The 16,397-nt window shown below is 39.3% G+C and overlaps 1 protein-coding gene and 1 long non-coding RNA gene across 9 annotated transcripts in view; one reads left to right on the top strand and one right to left on the bottom strand.

Moving 5' to 3' along the window:
* Gatad2b (GATA zinc finger domain containing 2B) overlaps positions 1 to 16,397 on the bottom strand; it is an 81,368-nt gene that overhangs the window by 18,148 nt on the left and 46,823 nt on the right. For all 8 annotated transcript variants that reach the window (XM_087623271.1, XM_087623278.1, XM_087623269.1 and 5 more), the window contains one exon: positions 4,287 to 4,622. In XM_087623271.1, the coding sequence (XP_087479397.1) occupies positions 4,287 to 4,621 (335 nt within the window). In that variant the 5' untranslated portion in view covers position 4,622. The remainder of the gene's footprint in view (positions 1 to 4,286; positions 4,623 to 16,397) is intronic.
* Positions 8,441 to 12,451, top strand: LOC147996363 (uncharacterized). Its single transcript, XR_015676468.1, has 2 exons — positions 8,441 to 8,538; positions 10,815 to 12,451. It is a non-coding gene; the product is annotated as an uncharacterized LOC147996363 (long non-coding RNA).

The raw sequence follows: 16,397 nt of genomic DNA, 5'->3' as shown, positions 1-16,397 counted from the left end.
ATTTTAATTTACTGTCTGTACATGCAGGTACATAAGTGCCAGAGTACAGTTGTGGTAGACAAAGGACAAGTGTATGGAGTCAGCTCTCTTCTCCTGACATGTGAGTTCCAGGAACTTAGGTTATCAGCCTTAAAAGCAAGTGACTACTCACTGGGCGATATTGCTGGTCCCTGTAGGCCAGGCTAACCTTGAATTCCCAGCAAGTACCATCATCATTCCTAGTTTTACCTAAAGAAGCCTTTACTTTCTCAGCAGGGCAAATCTGAGTTACTAGTATGTTTAGCTGAGAAAACAGAGGAGAGGGAGTAAAGAGAATGACTACTTTGTGGACTAGTAAATGTGTCTGATGTGTCTGGATTGCACTGTAGCCACAAGTTAGACAGCAAGCTGAGAATAGAGAGTTACAGGAAAAAATGCCACTAGAGGGAGGAAGAGCTTTTTGTTCTCTAGACAAAATAAAGTGCCTAAATTGAAATGTTCAGGGGTTGGGGATTTAGCTCAGTGGTAGAGCGCTTGCCTGGCAAACACAAGGCCCTGCGTTCGGTCCCCAGCTCCGAAAAAAAAAAAAAAAAAAAAAAAAAGAAAAAGAAAAAAAAAAAAGAAATGTTCATATGTTTGTCATCTCTATGTTCCTTCATCCTCTCAAACTAAGATCACCCTAGGTGAGCAATTCTGAGGTCTGAAAAGTCCCTCATTGATTCATCCATATTTATTATACCACCAATCAGCAGCTTTATGAAATTCTGGTCCGGGCTAAGTAAGCATATTCTGTAAAAAGCTTGTTTTTAAGGTAACACATTCTTCCCTGAAGCTCTATTGCTGAGATGGTTTACCATGATGGGCAGAAATATTTCTTTTTTCTTTTCTTTTTTTTTCCGGAGCTGAGGACCGAACCCAGGGTCTACCACTGAGCTAAATCCCCAACCCCCAGAAATATTTCTTTTTGAAACATTTTGAAACTATATAACATTATCAATAACTTATATTAGCAAACAACAATCAATAACACTTTATGCTTAGATACATATTAGATAGATAAACCAAGTCTTAATCTTGGTTTGCTTTTTCTTTTATCTTTCTTTTTTTTCTTTCCGGACAGGGCTTCTCTGTGTAGCCCTGGCTGTCCTAGACTCACTCTACAGACCAGGCAGGTTTCAAACTCGGAGATCTGCTTACCTCTGCCTTCCAGGCACTGAACTTAACACACATGCCACTATGCCAGGAATCCAACATATTTTAAAGCACTATTTGAAGCTTGTTAAATATGAAACTTTTACTTGTTAAGAGATTATTAAAAACTGAACACCAATGGACCCTTCAATCTGGCATATTCCCAGGAGCTATAAAGCACCCAATTCTTTGTTTTTTCTTTTGTAATCCTGGCTGGTCTTAAATATGTACCACCATGGCCTGGATTAAAGCTCCTAATTCTTATCCCAATAATAAAGCAAAGAAGTCTACCTGGGTGTGATGTAGATCTGGGATTCTCCGGTAGCAGTAAATGAATGACTGCAGTTCAAGTCTCAGCACAAACCAGCAGAAGAAAAAGTTGTTTCTCTACCATTGTAAAGCAGTAGTTGTACTAGTTTCACTTTATTTAATAATTAACATATATGTTAATTTAGAGATAAAAGAATTTGCCCCATTAGTGGTACTGAAGCAACAAAGACAGAAGGTCTCATGTTACAAATGTCACCTTCCATATTTTTCTTTTTTCCTTTTATTGAATTTTTTTTTTTTTTACTTATGTTTCAAATGTTATTCCCTTTCCCCGTTTCCCGGACATAAACCCCCTATCCCATATCCCTGCCCTTCTTCTATAAGGGTGTTCCTCTCCCCACCCACCCCAACATTTTTCTTTTAATTCTTTTGTTTTCTTTTAAAGATTTATTTTATTGTGTGCACAAGTATTGCCTACATACATATATGTTTGCCACATACATGCCCGGTGCCCTCAGAGGTTGGAAGGAGGAGTTGAACTCTTGAAACTGGAAGTACAGAGGGTTGTGAGTTAAAAATGGTATAGGTGCTAGAAACTCAACCCAGGTTAGTCTCTAAAAGGCATCAAGAACTCTTAACCAATGAGCCATCTCTCCAGTGGCCTTGTTTTATTCATATTAAAAAGATCATGCCTCTCTATAGTTTAGAACACCTTGTGGGGAAGCAGAAAGAGATGCCATTATACTCAATGCCCACAAAGTGTAATGTATTTTATTTTGTAAGTTCATTATCCACAAGTAAAATTAAATAAATGATTGGGTTTTCAAGGCTAAAGGCCCTTTTTGGGGGGCAATATTTGAACCTGATTCTAGCAAATTATACAGGTTAAGTAGGCACTGTATTTTGAGCTACATGACTTTTGAATAATTAAACAGAACTGCCAGCTTGTCAAAGTGGTGTAAGGATGTGTTTATGAAGGATGTGCTTAAAGGGCTTAGTTTGGGACATGAAAGATCTGTCTAGTATTTCATTCACTTGCTCTGAAAGGATAGATGAAGCTTTTACAAGGGTTTTAAAATATTATTACCAAGAGAAATTACTTTAGGTTTTTTGTTTGGTGAGATTTTGTTGTTGTTTTGGGGTTTTGTCTGTCTGTCTGTCTGCCTGTCTGTCTCTGTGTGTGTGTGTGTATGTGTAAGGCATTATCTATTCCTTCCTTCCTTCTCTCTTATCCATTAGTCTAGTTGGTTAAAGATCCTGCTTTGGATACTAATCCAGGATAAAAGTCAGGAAAGTTAAATAAAATGAATAATGAGTAATTCTTACTTCTATCAATTATTTCTGAACTATTAATAAACTTAGTGTTCTTAAAGCTAGGGGTGTTGGGGCTGGAGAGATGGCTCAGTGGTTAAGAGCACTGATTGTTCTTCCAGAGGTCCTGAGTTCAAGTTCCCAGCTACCATATGGTGACTCACAACCATCTGTAATGGGATTTGATGCCCTCTCCTAGTGTGTCTGAAGATAGCTACAGTGTACTCATATACATAAAATAAATAAATCTTAAAACAAACAAAAAAAACCCAAACCAAACCAAACAAATGAACAAAAAAACCTAGGGGTGTCTATATTCTGATTCAACTACCTACCAGACAGACTTAAGCCTCCATTAGCTCTACATTCCTTCTTCAATTTACATTTTGACAGACATCAGAAAAAGGGCCTGTGAAAATGTTGTGTGTGTGTGTAAGAGAGAGAGAAATAGAAACATAGAACAGAATAGGAATGAGCACATGTGTACAAAGGAACCTGTATGTAGGAATTGAAGAAAGTAGACAGAGCAAGAATTGTAGGGACCACATGTATATAATATTCCTTTTGACAAAAGAAAAGCCAGGTCTATGAAATAGAATCTGAGATCTATAACAAATAGATCCTAAATCCCTGGGAATGGTCTGAAGGAAAGACTTGTTTTGTTTATCTGAGACAGGGATTTCTCTGTGTAGGTCTGGCTGTCCTGAAACTGACTCTATAGACCAGGATGGCGTTGAGCTCAGAGATCCACCTGCGTCTGCCTCCTGAGTGCTGGGATTAAAGGCGTGCACTGCCACCACCTGGCTGATGCCAATTTCTTTGTTTTAATCCTACAGCCATTTTAGGAGGAGGGAAGGTTGGGGATTTAGCTCAGTGGTAGAGCGCTTGCCTAGGAAGTGCAAGGCCCTGGGTTCGGTCCCCAGCTCTGGGGAAAAAAAAAAAAAAAGGAGGGAAAAAAAAAAAAAAGCAGATTATGTCACCTTATTCCAGAAATGGCCTTTTTTAGAAGAAAGAAGAAGTCTGCACAGGTAACCACAGAGGCTAGGAGAGGGTGCTGGATCCCTTAGAGCTAGAATTATAGGTGGCTGTGAACTATTTGATGTGGGAACTAGGATTTGAAGTCCATTCCTCCTGATTGGGCAGCAAACACTACTAGTTATTTTGTTATCTCTCTGGTCCCTTTATTTTAGGTAAGAACAATGACTTTCTTTATGAGCTACTAGCTTCTTCTGGAAATAAGAGAAATTCATGGTCAACTCAAGCCAGAGGACACAACTTCTTTCAAGAAGCATTAGGACATCATCATGTGGCAGTTTATATATGGTATCCCAGCACTAATATGCTGAGGCAGGAGGACTGCCACAAGAAGTTCAAGACCAGCATGGCTATAGTGTGAGACCCTGATGCAAAACAACAAAATACAAAGCAGGCAGCTATAGGATGAAAGGCACTGTTCTCTCATCAAGGTTCATCCCAATTTTCCAAGCCTATTTTAAGAAGACCCCATCCCTGGAGGCAGCTAAACTGCTCCATACCTCCGTCGAGCACTCATATCCACAGGTTCATCATTGATGTTTTCTTTGCCTGGCCTTCCAGCAGTCCTGTTGTCTCCATGAGGCCTGAGATTTCCATTAAGTTTCTCTTCATAACTCTTGACACCACTGCCATCTTGTTTGGTAGGTAACTCATGCGGTACCTCAAGATTTGCCAAATCTTTCCTTTTGAGCAGTGCCAACATTTTCAGCCGTTCCATGGCCTCATGCCCCTCCATTTTCAGTCGTTTTGCCAGGACATCATCTCGCTCATCTGCCGGGTCCAAACTCCTCTTCAAAAGATTCAGACGAAGAGCATCTTCTGTCATTCTATCCATTCTATGGAATGAAAGATCAGAATAAGATTTCTTATGTAGGAATGTGAAGTGAAATGCTGAGGTAAAGAAAAGTAATTTTTTTAAACTTAAGAGATAACAGGGAGAACCCCAATGCTATTACTGTCCTATAACAAGTATTTCTCCAGTCAACTTCAGCAATAAAATCAAACTTCAAATACACTGTAGTCTCCAAGGCCTTTAATTATAAAAGGTACCCAAAATCAAACACTACACTCATGTGGATGGTTCTTCAAAAACAATCAACAACAAAAACATTCACGCTGGAGATGATAGAGCTTGCCTAAATCCCAGAACTTTGGTATCTGAGTCAGGAGATCTAGAATTTAAAGATAGCCTGAGCTACAATGCCAGGTCCTGTATATAATTAGACATACAACTAGGCTAGAGAAGTGATTCAAAGTACTTGCTACTCTTGTAGAAGACTGGGGTTCAACTCCCAGAACTGACATGGCAGCTTATAAACATCCATAAAGCTCTAGTTCCAGGGAATCTAGAGCCCTCCCGGGTCTCTGTAGGCATCAGGCATACATTCAGCATGTATATTCAGAGCGTGTACACGTGTGTGTGTATACACATACATGTATATTTGTACATATTGAATGTGTGTCTGATGCTTAGATGTATACACAAAATTTTAAAAAATAAACTAAAATGACAACAGCAAATAGAGCCATTAAAAAATAAACTAAAACAGCATCAGCAAATAGAGCCAGCAAGATGGCTCAGTGGGAAAAGGTGCTTGCTGCCAAGTTTGATGACCAGAGTTCAATCCTAGAGCTCCATGGTAGAAGGAAAGAATCAATTACTAAAAGTTGTCCTCTGACCTCGAAAGGAATGCTATGGAATATGCAACTTCTCACAACAAATAATATAATATAATATATATTATTTTTTTGAGACAGCCTTTCCACATAGTCCTAGAACTCAGTATGTAGAGCAGGAAGGCCTTGAACTCTGAAATATGCCTGTCTCTGTCTTCCCCAGTGCTGGGATTAAATCACTTTACTACACTAGCAGAATCCACAACTACATTTCTCACAGATAAATGTGGTCCTTATCTGGCATTGAGGAAACTTCTCTTTGCAACAGACAACAACCATTTCAAAAAACTGCAGCCTATTAAAATGCAGAGCTGCAGAGCCTATCGACATACAACTCCCATACCCAAGGCTCAGGGGCTGAGGCAGAAAAGAAAATTAAGAGCCAGAAGAATAAGCAGTTTTGCTATGAGACTGTGTCTCCTAAAAATGTAAGGAGCTACATTCAAAAAGTCTTACCGACACAACTGTCTTAAATAAGAGCTGAACAAGGAAAACAACAGATGTGTAACATGGACTGGGGAGAGCCCAATGTGTAACATGGACTGGGGAGAGCCCAGGAGGCTTCAAACCTCTACAAACAACTATAGGCAACCAAGGAATGATAAGAGAGCTGGATTACTAGTCTTTCCCAGGGAACTGGTTATTCAATATCAAATGGTCAGTCTTGAAAATATACATACAAATAACATTAATCAGATGAGACTTCTTATCTACCCTCAAATCTATACAAATCTAGATTAAAAAAAAAAAAAAGTAAGACACTGCCTTTTCCTAGATATCCTCTACTATATATCTCCAAGGAAGCCTCTTATGACTGGGGGCAACAATTCAAAACAGCTTCAGGAAGTCCCTGAAACTGACCAGATTCACTCTGCTCTTCCCTTCCCCAGAATATTTAAGCAGTAAAGATTACAGGGATTCATTCTCAGACCATCCAAGCTGCTTGGAGACCAAAGAGCTGCCTAGAATAGTGGTTCTCAACCTTTCTAATGCTGCGACCCTTTAATATATCTTATGTTGTGGTGACCCCAACCATAAAATTATTATTTTTAATTAATTTATTTATTTTATGTGAGTACACTGTTGCTTTCTTCAATCAAGCACACCAAAAGAGGGCATCGGATCCCATTAACAATAGTTGTGAGCCACCATGTGGTTGCTGAGAATTGAACTCAGGATCTCTGAAGGATCAATCAGTGCTCTTAACCACTGAGCCGTATCTCCAGCCCCATAATATTATATTATTTTTGTTGCTACTTCACAAGTGTAATTTGATACTGTTATGGATGATAATGTAAGTATCTGTGTTTTCCCATGGTCTTTGGCAACCCTTGTATAAATGTCATTCAACTTCCAAAGGGGTTACAACCCATAGGTTGAGAACTGCTGGCCTAAAAGAAACAAAAGACCAGCAGAACTGCCTGCAAGAGCCACCAGAAAGGACATTTTCCAACCTGTTTAGGTGCTGCAGGTTATGCACCATGCTCCAGGTTTCTAGCTTTGAGCTGTCACTCATGCTTTTGTGATACAACTGTCTTTGAGACATTTCTACTATCATAACTAAACCTTCACCCAAATTCCTTTAAGTAACCTTAAAATTTATTGGTTCAAGATGGATTTTGGTGGTATCTGTACTTTAATCTGTCATAGGTTCCCCATCAGGAAGCAATATTATATATTTTCATGTATTGATATTTTTCTTGTCCATCTAATCACCCTATAAATATTAAATATATCCTATACATCATGTTCAAGGTTAGAGAGTAGAAATAACGATATTTAGCATGATAGCACACACTTGTAATCCCAACACTTGAGAGGCTATGGCAGGCAGGCTGCCACAACACTGATATCATCCTGAGTGAGCCTTGGGCCAGCCTGGGCTACAAAATGAGACTCCATCTTAAGGGGTTTGGGGATTTGGCTCAGTGGTAGAGCGCTTGCTTAGCAAGCGCAAGGCCTTGGGTTCGGTCCCCAGCTCCGGAAAAAAAAAAAAAAGAAAAAAAAGAAAAAAGAGAAACTCCATCTTAAAAAACAAACAAATCAAAACCACAGTTCAGGACTGCATTTAACCTAATTATCTTACTTTACATTGTACTATGTTGCTAAACTATCATGCTTTTATGTCTTGCCTGGGAGCTGGGGTCTGTTGGCACTGTCCAGTCATTTAGTATTGCAAACATCAATAAAGACCAGTATTGTCCAGGATTAAAGTATTGCTAGCATCAATAAAGACCAATATTCAAAAAATCCCAGCATGATTTTTACTATATACATTCTTTTGCACAATGTATAAAATTGTTTAAATCACCAAAAATTAAGAGACTATCTGTATACTGCTTTTGATTCTAATTCTGATTGAGAAATAAAGGCAAAAACACAAGACAAGACAATTTTCTTTACCTTCTCTGACTTAAAAAAAACCTTTTTCTGCCCAGCAGTGATGGTGCAAGGCCTTTAATCCCAGCATTTAGGACAGGAGGTAAGAGGCAGGTACAGGTCTGAGTTCCAAGACAGCCAGGGAGGGATGGATGGACCGGCCAATGGAAACACACACACACACACACACACACACACACACACACACACGCACGCACGCACGCACGCACGCACACACCCCAGAACAAACAAATATCCCTTTTCTTGAGTTACATTTTTGATCACAGTGTTTTGTCACAGCAACAGAAACTCTGAGACAGTACTATATAAAACTAATATGTACAACAAAAACTGAAACAACACCTTAGTCACTAAACACTATAAATTCTATTGAATTCTGTTGAATTTGAATGAGAACATATTAGCCTGGCTGTATTATTGCTAGTAGCCATCTTTTGACCAAGAGAGAAAGCAGCCTACTAGTGATAAAGCAGACACTGTGTACAACAGAAAATAGTGACTGGAGCTAATTAGCCATGTCAACATATCATTGTGCCCTGAAGCTAATCTATGCATTCTTTTTTTTTTCTTTTTTTTTAAGATTTATTCATTTATTATATACAGTACACTGTAGCTGTCTTCAGATACACCAGAAGAGGGCATCGGATCTCTTTACATATGGTTGTGAGCCACCATGTGGTTGCTGGGAATTGAACTCAGGACCTCTAGAAGAGTAGTCGGGTGCTCTTAACCGTTAGCCATCTCTCCAGCCCTAATCTATGCATTCTTATTATAGTGGCCAATAAATTATTTTAATATTTAAGCTATTGTTAGCTATTGTTATTGTTTTCTGTACCTAAACAAAGAACATTCTAATAGATGTGCTAAACTGGCACCACAAAATCAAGGCGAGGATATTAAAAAAACAGTTGCATATGTGGCACAAAAGCAGAAGACTCACAGCTTAGCCAACACTAGGTGCTTATTTGAAAGGCATATGAAGCAAATGAAGTAATACAAAAGCATGACTCAAACTACTGAAAAAGAATATGTAGAAAGGAGCCAGGCTAGAACCTCAATTTAAGGGTTAAATTATAGGAAATGAGTCAGAAAGCAAGAGAGAAAGCTTGCCATGTTAACAAAGTGACAAAGGAAAATAATGGTGTCAAACAAATGCAACAGAAGGACTAGAGAGACAGCACAGCCCATATAAAGATGCTTGTTGGCTAAACCTAACAAACTTTGAGTTTGACCCCTGGAATCCATGTAAAAATGTCAAATATAGGGGTATATATCTGTAATCTCAAAACTCCTAATGAGAGCAATGGGAGGAGGGGACAGGAGAACTGTCCAGAAGCCCACAGGCCAGCTACCCTGCAGCAGACTATAAAAAACAGGAGACACCCTGCTTGAAACAAGGTTCCCCATGGTGACAACTGACTCCTGAAAGTTAATTTCTGATCTCCTCAAACACTATTCACGCAAATCATATATACCCCCACACACATAAGCATAGATACTTTAAATAAAAAAAAAATTTTTTTTTTTGGTTCTTTTTTTCGGAGCTGGGGATCGAACCCAGGGCCTTGCGCTTCCTAGGCAAGTGCTCTACCACTGAGCTAAATCCCCAACCCCTTAAATAAAATTTAAAAAGTTTAAAACAAATGCAGCTGCATAGTTGGTTCAAGGCCAGCCTGAGATTCACGAGACCCTATCAGAAAACAAAACAAGCTAGGTAAGATAGCACACACCTTTAATTCTAGCACTAGGAAGGCAGAGGCAGGTGAACTTGGGAATGAGGCCAATTTAATTTATAATACTGGGGTTGGGGCTTTAGCTCAGTGGTAAAGCGCTTGCCTAGCAAGCACAAGGCCCTGGATTCGGTCCCTAGCTCCGAAAAAAAGAAGAAAAAAAAATTATAATACCAAATTCCAAACCAGTTAGAGCACCATAATGAGGATTCTGTCTCAAAAACAAAACACTAAACAACCACCACATTCTACAATTTCGGTTTCTGTCCAAAATGACATTAGAGGAAACAGTTACATCTCACCTGAACAACAAAAATTCACCCAAAAATACCTCTTAAACAGGGGTTTCAAGGTACTAGACATCCAGCAACAAGTGTCAATGTATGTGACAAAGAACAAATGAAGTAAGTCCTACAGCTGCCCTTGTTCACTGACATAAAAGAATTTCTAGGGCACAATTCAGGGAAGGGAATCTGGGATAAGACTGAGTTGAAGAGATGTAGCTGAGAACAACTAAGATAATGGCAGCTAAATTTCCAAGGACAGAGTCTAACAGAAGAAAAGCAGTCTAGAGATCTCTCAAATGCCCTCCTTAGCATACTGAGGGACTCGGAAGAACTGATTAGTGTGTCATTGCCTTTTGACTTTCACACACACCATAACATGCACACATTCTCACTTTCACACATGAATACAAACACACATCTACACAGATACAAAACTCCCAAAATTTAAGACAATTATTTAAAAATTATTGGATACAAAGCTGTATTCCACATGCTCAAAAGGGAAACAAAAAATGTACAAAGATTCACATCAATAACTTATCTAATATTAGAGATAAAAATAGGTTGGCTATAAAGACAGACATATCCTTAACAGAATAAAATAGAGTTCAGAAATACACTCTTGATAAAATTTGTGGTCAAATAACCGACTTCCAACAGAAACACAAAGATATTTGAATCAGGAAGAATAGCTTTTTCAAAGGATTCTGAAATAACTGGCTATTCACATGCAAAACAATCAAGAAGGAGCGCCCCCCTTAAACCATATATAAAAATCATGCAAAACTAGAACAAAAACCTAAATGTAGAAGTTAAAAATATACACCTCGGACTGGAGAGATGGCTCAGTGGTTAAGAGCCCTGACTGCTCTTCCAGAGGTCCTGAGTTCAATTCCCAGTAACCACATGGTGGCTCACAACCATCTGTAATGAGATCTGATGTCCTTTTCTGGTGTGTCTGAAGACTGCTGCAGTGTACTCATATACATTAAATAAATAAATCTTTATTTCATTTTATTGATTGATTGATTAGTTTTTCAAGATACGGTTTCTCTATATATCCCTGGATATCCTGGTACTCTCTCTGTAGATAAGACTGTCCTGGAACTCAAGAGATTCATCTGCCTCTGCCTCACTAGGGCTGGAAAGGTGTGTTCCACCACCACCAAAAAAAATGTAAAACTCTTAGAATAAATTCAGTATAAATCTTTGCCACCTGGAATTAAACATTTCTTAGATATATACCAAAAACCATAGCAAAACAAAAAAGATAAATTGGATTTAAACAAAATTAGTATTTTATGTACTTTCTAGGACATTGCCTAGAAATTTAAGAGTACAAATGTAGCTATAAAGTGCTTGCCCAAAACATCCCAAGCTGAGTGAAGATAGGGAAAGAGGCATTGAACAGAATGGTATATGCTAGCACTACAGAGGTGAAACTAGGAAAAAAGGCTAGCATGATCTACAAACAGACAATGTCTGAAACCCAAGGTCTCGAGCCTGGAAAGATGAGTGATCAAGAACACAAGTTCCTGTAGAGAAAACGGGTTTGGCTCTCAGCACCACATGGCAACTTATAACCACAACTAGTAATTCCAGTTTCAGTTGATCCAGTGTTACCTTTTGGCCTCTGTCAGCACCAGACACACACACACACACACACACACACACACACACACACACACACACACACGCAGATAAAACATATAAAATAAATCATTAAATAACAAATAAAATATAATCCAAGTCTGGGGATGTAGTACAGTAGAGCACTTGCACAGTATTCACAAGACCAAGTTACCTCAGTACCAAAAAGAATAAATGAACAAGTGAATGGATGAATTAATGAAGGAATGACGGGGTGGGGAATGGGGTAAGAATGAGTGAGAATGAATCCAGGCATGGAAGCAAATAATCTGAATAGACATTTCTCCAGATGCACAAAGGCTAATGAGCACACAAAAGATTCTCAAAATGATCAGTCACCAAGGAGCAGAAAATCAGAATCAAGATGCAGAACTAGCAATGTGGATCAGTGGATAAAGGCACACACAAGCCTGGCGATTTGAGTTTGATCCTGAAAAAACCCACATGAAGGTAGAAACTGTCAACTCCACAACATTGTTCTATATTTAGGGTAGTGCATGTATGTGTCCAATCGCACAATACACACACACACACACACACACACACACACACACACAATGTCACTTTCACAACTAGGATTGCTATAGTATAGAAGACAGATAATAACATTGGGGAATGTATAGAAAAAGTAAAAGACTCAAATACTGCTGTTGGCAACTCACTAAATTAAACAGAGACACTATATAACCCAGTAATTCTATTGGTAGTTTTATATCCAACAGAACTAAAAACAGTTGACTTCACACAAAAACTTGTTAAGACAAACAAGGAGGGGGACTAAGACAACTTTTATAAAACAGAGAAACTAATAATGGTGGAACACTCCTTTAATCTCAGTACTTGGGAGGCAGAGGCAGGCTGGGTTCCAGGTTAGCCTGTCTACAGAGCGATTTCCAGGCTAGCCAGAGCTACCCAGAAAAACTATGTTTTGAAAAACAGAAACAATAAATTATAATAATAAAATGAAAATACAGAGAAACCCTAAAACATCGTAAGCGGTAGAGACAGTTATGAGACACTCATGTGACGTGCTATTTGGATTTCTGTGATTTCAGTTTTTTTCAGTTAGCTGTAGCCTCAAAATATTAAATGGGAAAAATCTAGAAAAAAAGCCATTTATCAAGTTCAATTATATAGTACTCTCTCTTTCTAACAGAGTGATATAGTTCAGTTACTGTGTATATCTGACTGAACTATAAGTGGTGTCTACCAGGCGACCTCATAGTCAGAGATTTGCTTGTCTTTGCCTTCCTGGTGTTGAGATTAAAGGTGTGCACCACCACCTCAGACCCCAAGTTATATGTTCTTCTAAATAGTGTGAACATTCTTCTTTAATAGCTGACTACCACTGTGGTGGTGTGACTATGAGTGGTCCCCATGGACTCCTGTGTTTAAATGCTTGGCCCATAGGGAGTGGCTTGATTGCAGTAGATGTGGCCTTGTTGGAGGAAATGTGTCATTGTGATAGCAGGCTTTGAGGTCTCACTTAAGCTAAAGCATCCAGTGTGGCTGCCTAATGATCAAGATGTAGAACTCTCAGTTCCTCCAGCACCACGTCTGCCTGTGTGCTACAACGGCAATAACAGACTAAATCTCCGAAAGGAAGCCAGCCCCAATTAAATGTTGTCCTTTATAACAGTCGCCAACATCATGGTGTCTCTTCACAGCAATGAAACTTTACGACAACCACTAAACCACAGTGCACATGTTCAAGTGACTTAATAATGGCTGCAAAGCACAGGAACAGCAATGGACAGAAGTCATCAGGGCACAAAACACAGGTCAGTGTTGTTGGCACTATGCCCGTCAGGACATAGAGGACACTGCAGAACACATAGGGTTCAGGACTATCCTTTGGAGGCTTTAGAACATATCCTCTGGGTGTTTACTACATGTGAAAAGTATAAAAAAGGACCTAACCTTGGATTTCCAGCACTCTTGTAAAGAGCTAAGTGTAGCGGTATATGCTTATAAATCTCAGTGCAGGGGACGCAGAAACACATCATTGCAAAGATAAGGTGGAGAAGAATAGAGGAGACATCAACCTCTGGCCTGCATACACACACGGGAACATGTACACATATAAAAAAGGTTTTTGAGGAGTTGGGGGATTTAGCTCAGTGGTAGAGCGCTTGCCTAGCAAACGCAAGGCCCTGGGTTCAGTCCCCAGCTCTGGAAAAAAAAAATGTTTTTGAAAAAAGCAAATTTGTAAACAAAGATCAGTAGCTGCCTATGGCAGAACTACTACTACGGAGTAGAGGGCTTCTGTTCAGTTTGCTATGTTCTGAAGCTGTAGTAAAGGATGTACAAAACTCTGTAACCGCACTAAAACAAATAAACTGTAAACTTCAGTTTTTATCATTTTAATATTTATTTTATGTATGAGTATTCTATCTGCATATACACATATATGCCAGAAGAGGGCATCAGATCATATAGATGGTTGTGAGCCACCATCTATGTGGTTGCTGGGATTTGAACTCAGGACCTCTTGAAAGGCATGTAGTACTCTCTTAACTGCTGAGCCATCTCTCCAGCCCTCTCAGTTTTTTTTTTTTTTTTTACATTTTATTTATTTATTTTTTTTATTAACTTGAGTATTTCTTATATACATTTCGAGTGTTATTCCCTTTCCCGGTATCCGGGCAAACATCCCCCTCCCCCCTCCCCTTCCTTATGAGTGTTCCCCTCCCAAACCTCCCCCCATTGCCGCCCTCCCCCCATAGTCTAGTTCACTGGGGGTTCAGTCTTAGCAGGACCCAGGGCTTCCCCTTCCACTGGTGCTCTTACTAGGATATTCATTGCTACCTATGGGGTCAGAGTCCATGGTCAGTCCATGTATAGTCTTTAGGTAGTGGCTTAGTCCCTGGAAGCTCTGGTACCCTCTCAGTTTTTAATTAGAATTTATGCAGCTTCAAAGATGGTTCAGCAGTTAAAAGTACTTGCTGCTCTTCCAGAGGCTCTAGGTTCAATTTCTAGCAGCCATATGGTAGCTTACAGAGTCTATAACTCCAGTTATAAGGGAGTTACATATGTATGTGGTGGTAAATATACAGGCAAAACATGCATATACATAAAAGTTTTAAAAAAATAATAGTTTAAATTTTATCACTTTTTGTGTATTATATGGGATATGTGGTTGTGGCTACAGGTGTAAAAGGAAGCACAAGGTATTGTACCCCTCTGGAAATGGAGTTAGAGCATTTGTGAGGCACCCATGTGGATGATGGGAATCAAATCCATATCCTTTGCAAGAAACAGGGGTAGGGGGTATCTTAACCTATGAGTCATTGCCTCTCTAGCCCCATAAATTATTCACAAACTCTATTGGTCTGTGAACCCCCCACAAAGATGGGTTTTAAGAATGTTTATGAAGGGCTGGGATAGTGGGTTAGAGTTACAATACTTTAACTGCCCTTCCATGCTAGCCTGCAACAGCTTGGAACTCTGGTTCGAGGAAATGCCTTTCTCTGGCCCCCTCTGACACTAGAGATGGACATACATACATGAATGCATGCACATATGCATACATGAAATAAAGAAAAATGTTAGTAGCAGGAATGATGGAAAATACTAGCACAGCAGAGTAGATTTGATGGTGTAAACTGCAATTGCAGCATTCAGAAAGTTGAGGTGGGAGGATGAAGAAGAGTTCAAGGCCAATTTGGGCGTATAGAATGAAGACCTGACTCAAAGTAGAAACAAAAACCATCCAAAGTCTTTTAAGCAGTTCAATATATAAACGAAACTCACAGATCCAAGAATTTCAACAACTTCAAGCACAAAGAAAGACAAGGAAAGTACTTGGTTTACATGTATGCACTGCCTCATCTAGTTCGATGGATGGATGGATGGATGGATGGATGGATGGATGGATGGATGGGTGGATGGATGGATGGACGGACGGACAGACGGACAGATTGACTGACTGATTAATGTAATCTTAGAAATAAATATATAGCCTTGGGGCTGGAGAAGACTCTGTGGGTAAAGTATTTACTGTGCAACATGAAGACCTGAGCTGGGATTGCTCTTACCTATATTAAAGTCAGGTACGACCACAAATGTCTATAACCCTACTGTGAATCTGTGAATGGAAAGGTACAAATCCTGGGGACTTGCTGGCCAGCTACTCAGGATGAATTGGTGAGCTCCAGATTTAGCAAGATAACTCTATCTTTACAATAAAGTAGAAGGCTGGCAATATGACTCAGCTGGGAAAGCCTAATCTGAGTTCAATCTCTGGAACCTGTGTAAAGATAGGAGAAAACCAAATACAGAAAGTTTTACAATCTCATTTACATTCCCACCATGGCAGGAGTACATCATGTCTACCCATGACCATTAAAATAAAGGTGTTTGGGGGGGGGGGGAGCTCAGTAGTTAAAAACACTCTTCCAGAGGACCATGGAGATCACATCTGTAACTCTAGTCCCAAAAGATCCAATGCCCTCTTCTGGCCTCCTCAGACAATGCATATACATAGTAGACATCCATGCAGAAACTAACACACACATAGAGAATTTAAATAACAGTAAGGCAAAGAGCTACAAAAGATGACATCAGCATCAACTTCTGAACTCCATATATGCAGCATGTATGTACTCTTAACCAGAAAGGCACCTCTCCAGACCTATTTTTATCATCATCAATGCTGATGATGAGTTTCACTTCATAGAAATATACAGCAAAAAATGATAAGAGGTCTGAATAAGGCTATTTCATAAACTGCTAGAAATTTTGTCCTAATTGCAAGTAAAGTTCACTTACTTTTAAAAGAATATTCCTTTGTATTATATCTACATGTAAGTACCTGAATATATATGTATATACATACACATAGACACACACATGCATGCACGCACTG

The sequence above is a fragment of the Rattus norvegicus genome, chromosome 2 (genome assembly GCF_021556685.1).
Source record: "Rattus norvegicus strain SHRSP/BbbUtx chromosome 2, alternate assembly SHRSP_T2T, whole genome shotgun sequence".
NCBI lineage: Eukaryota > Metazoa > Chordata > Mammalia > Rodentia > Muridae > Rattus > Rattus norvegicus.
This window is presented reverse-complemented; position numbering and strand designations above follow the sequence as displayed.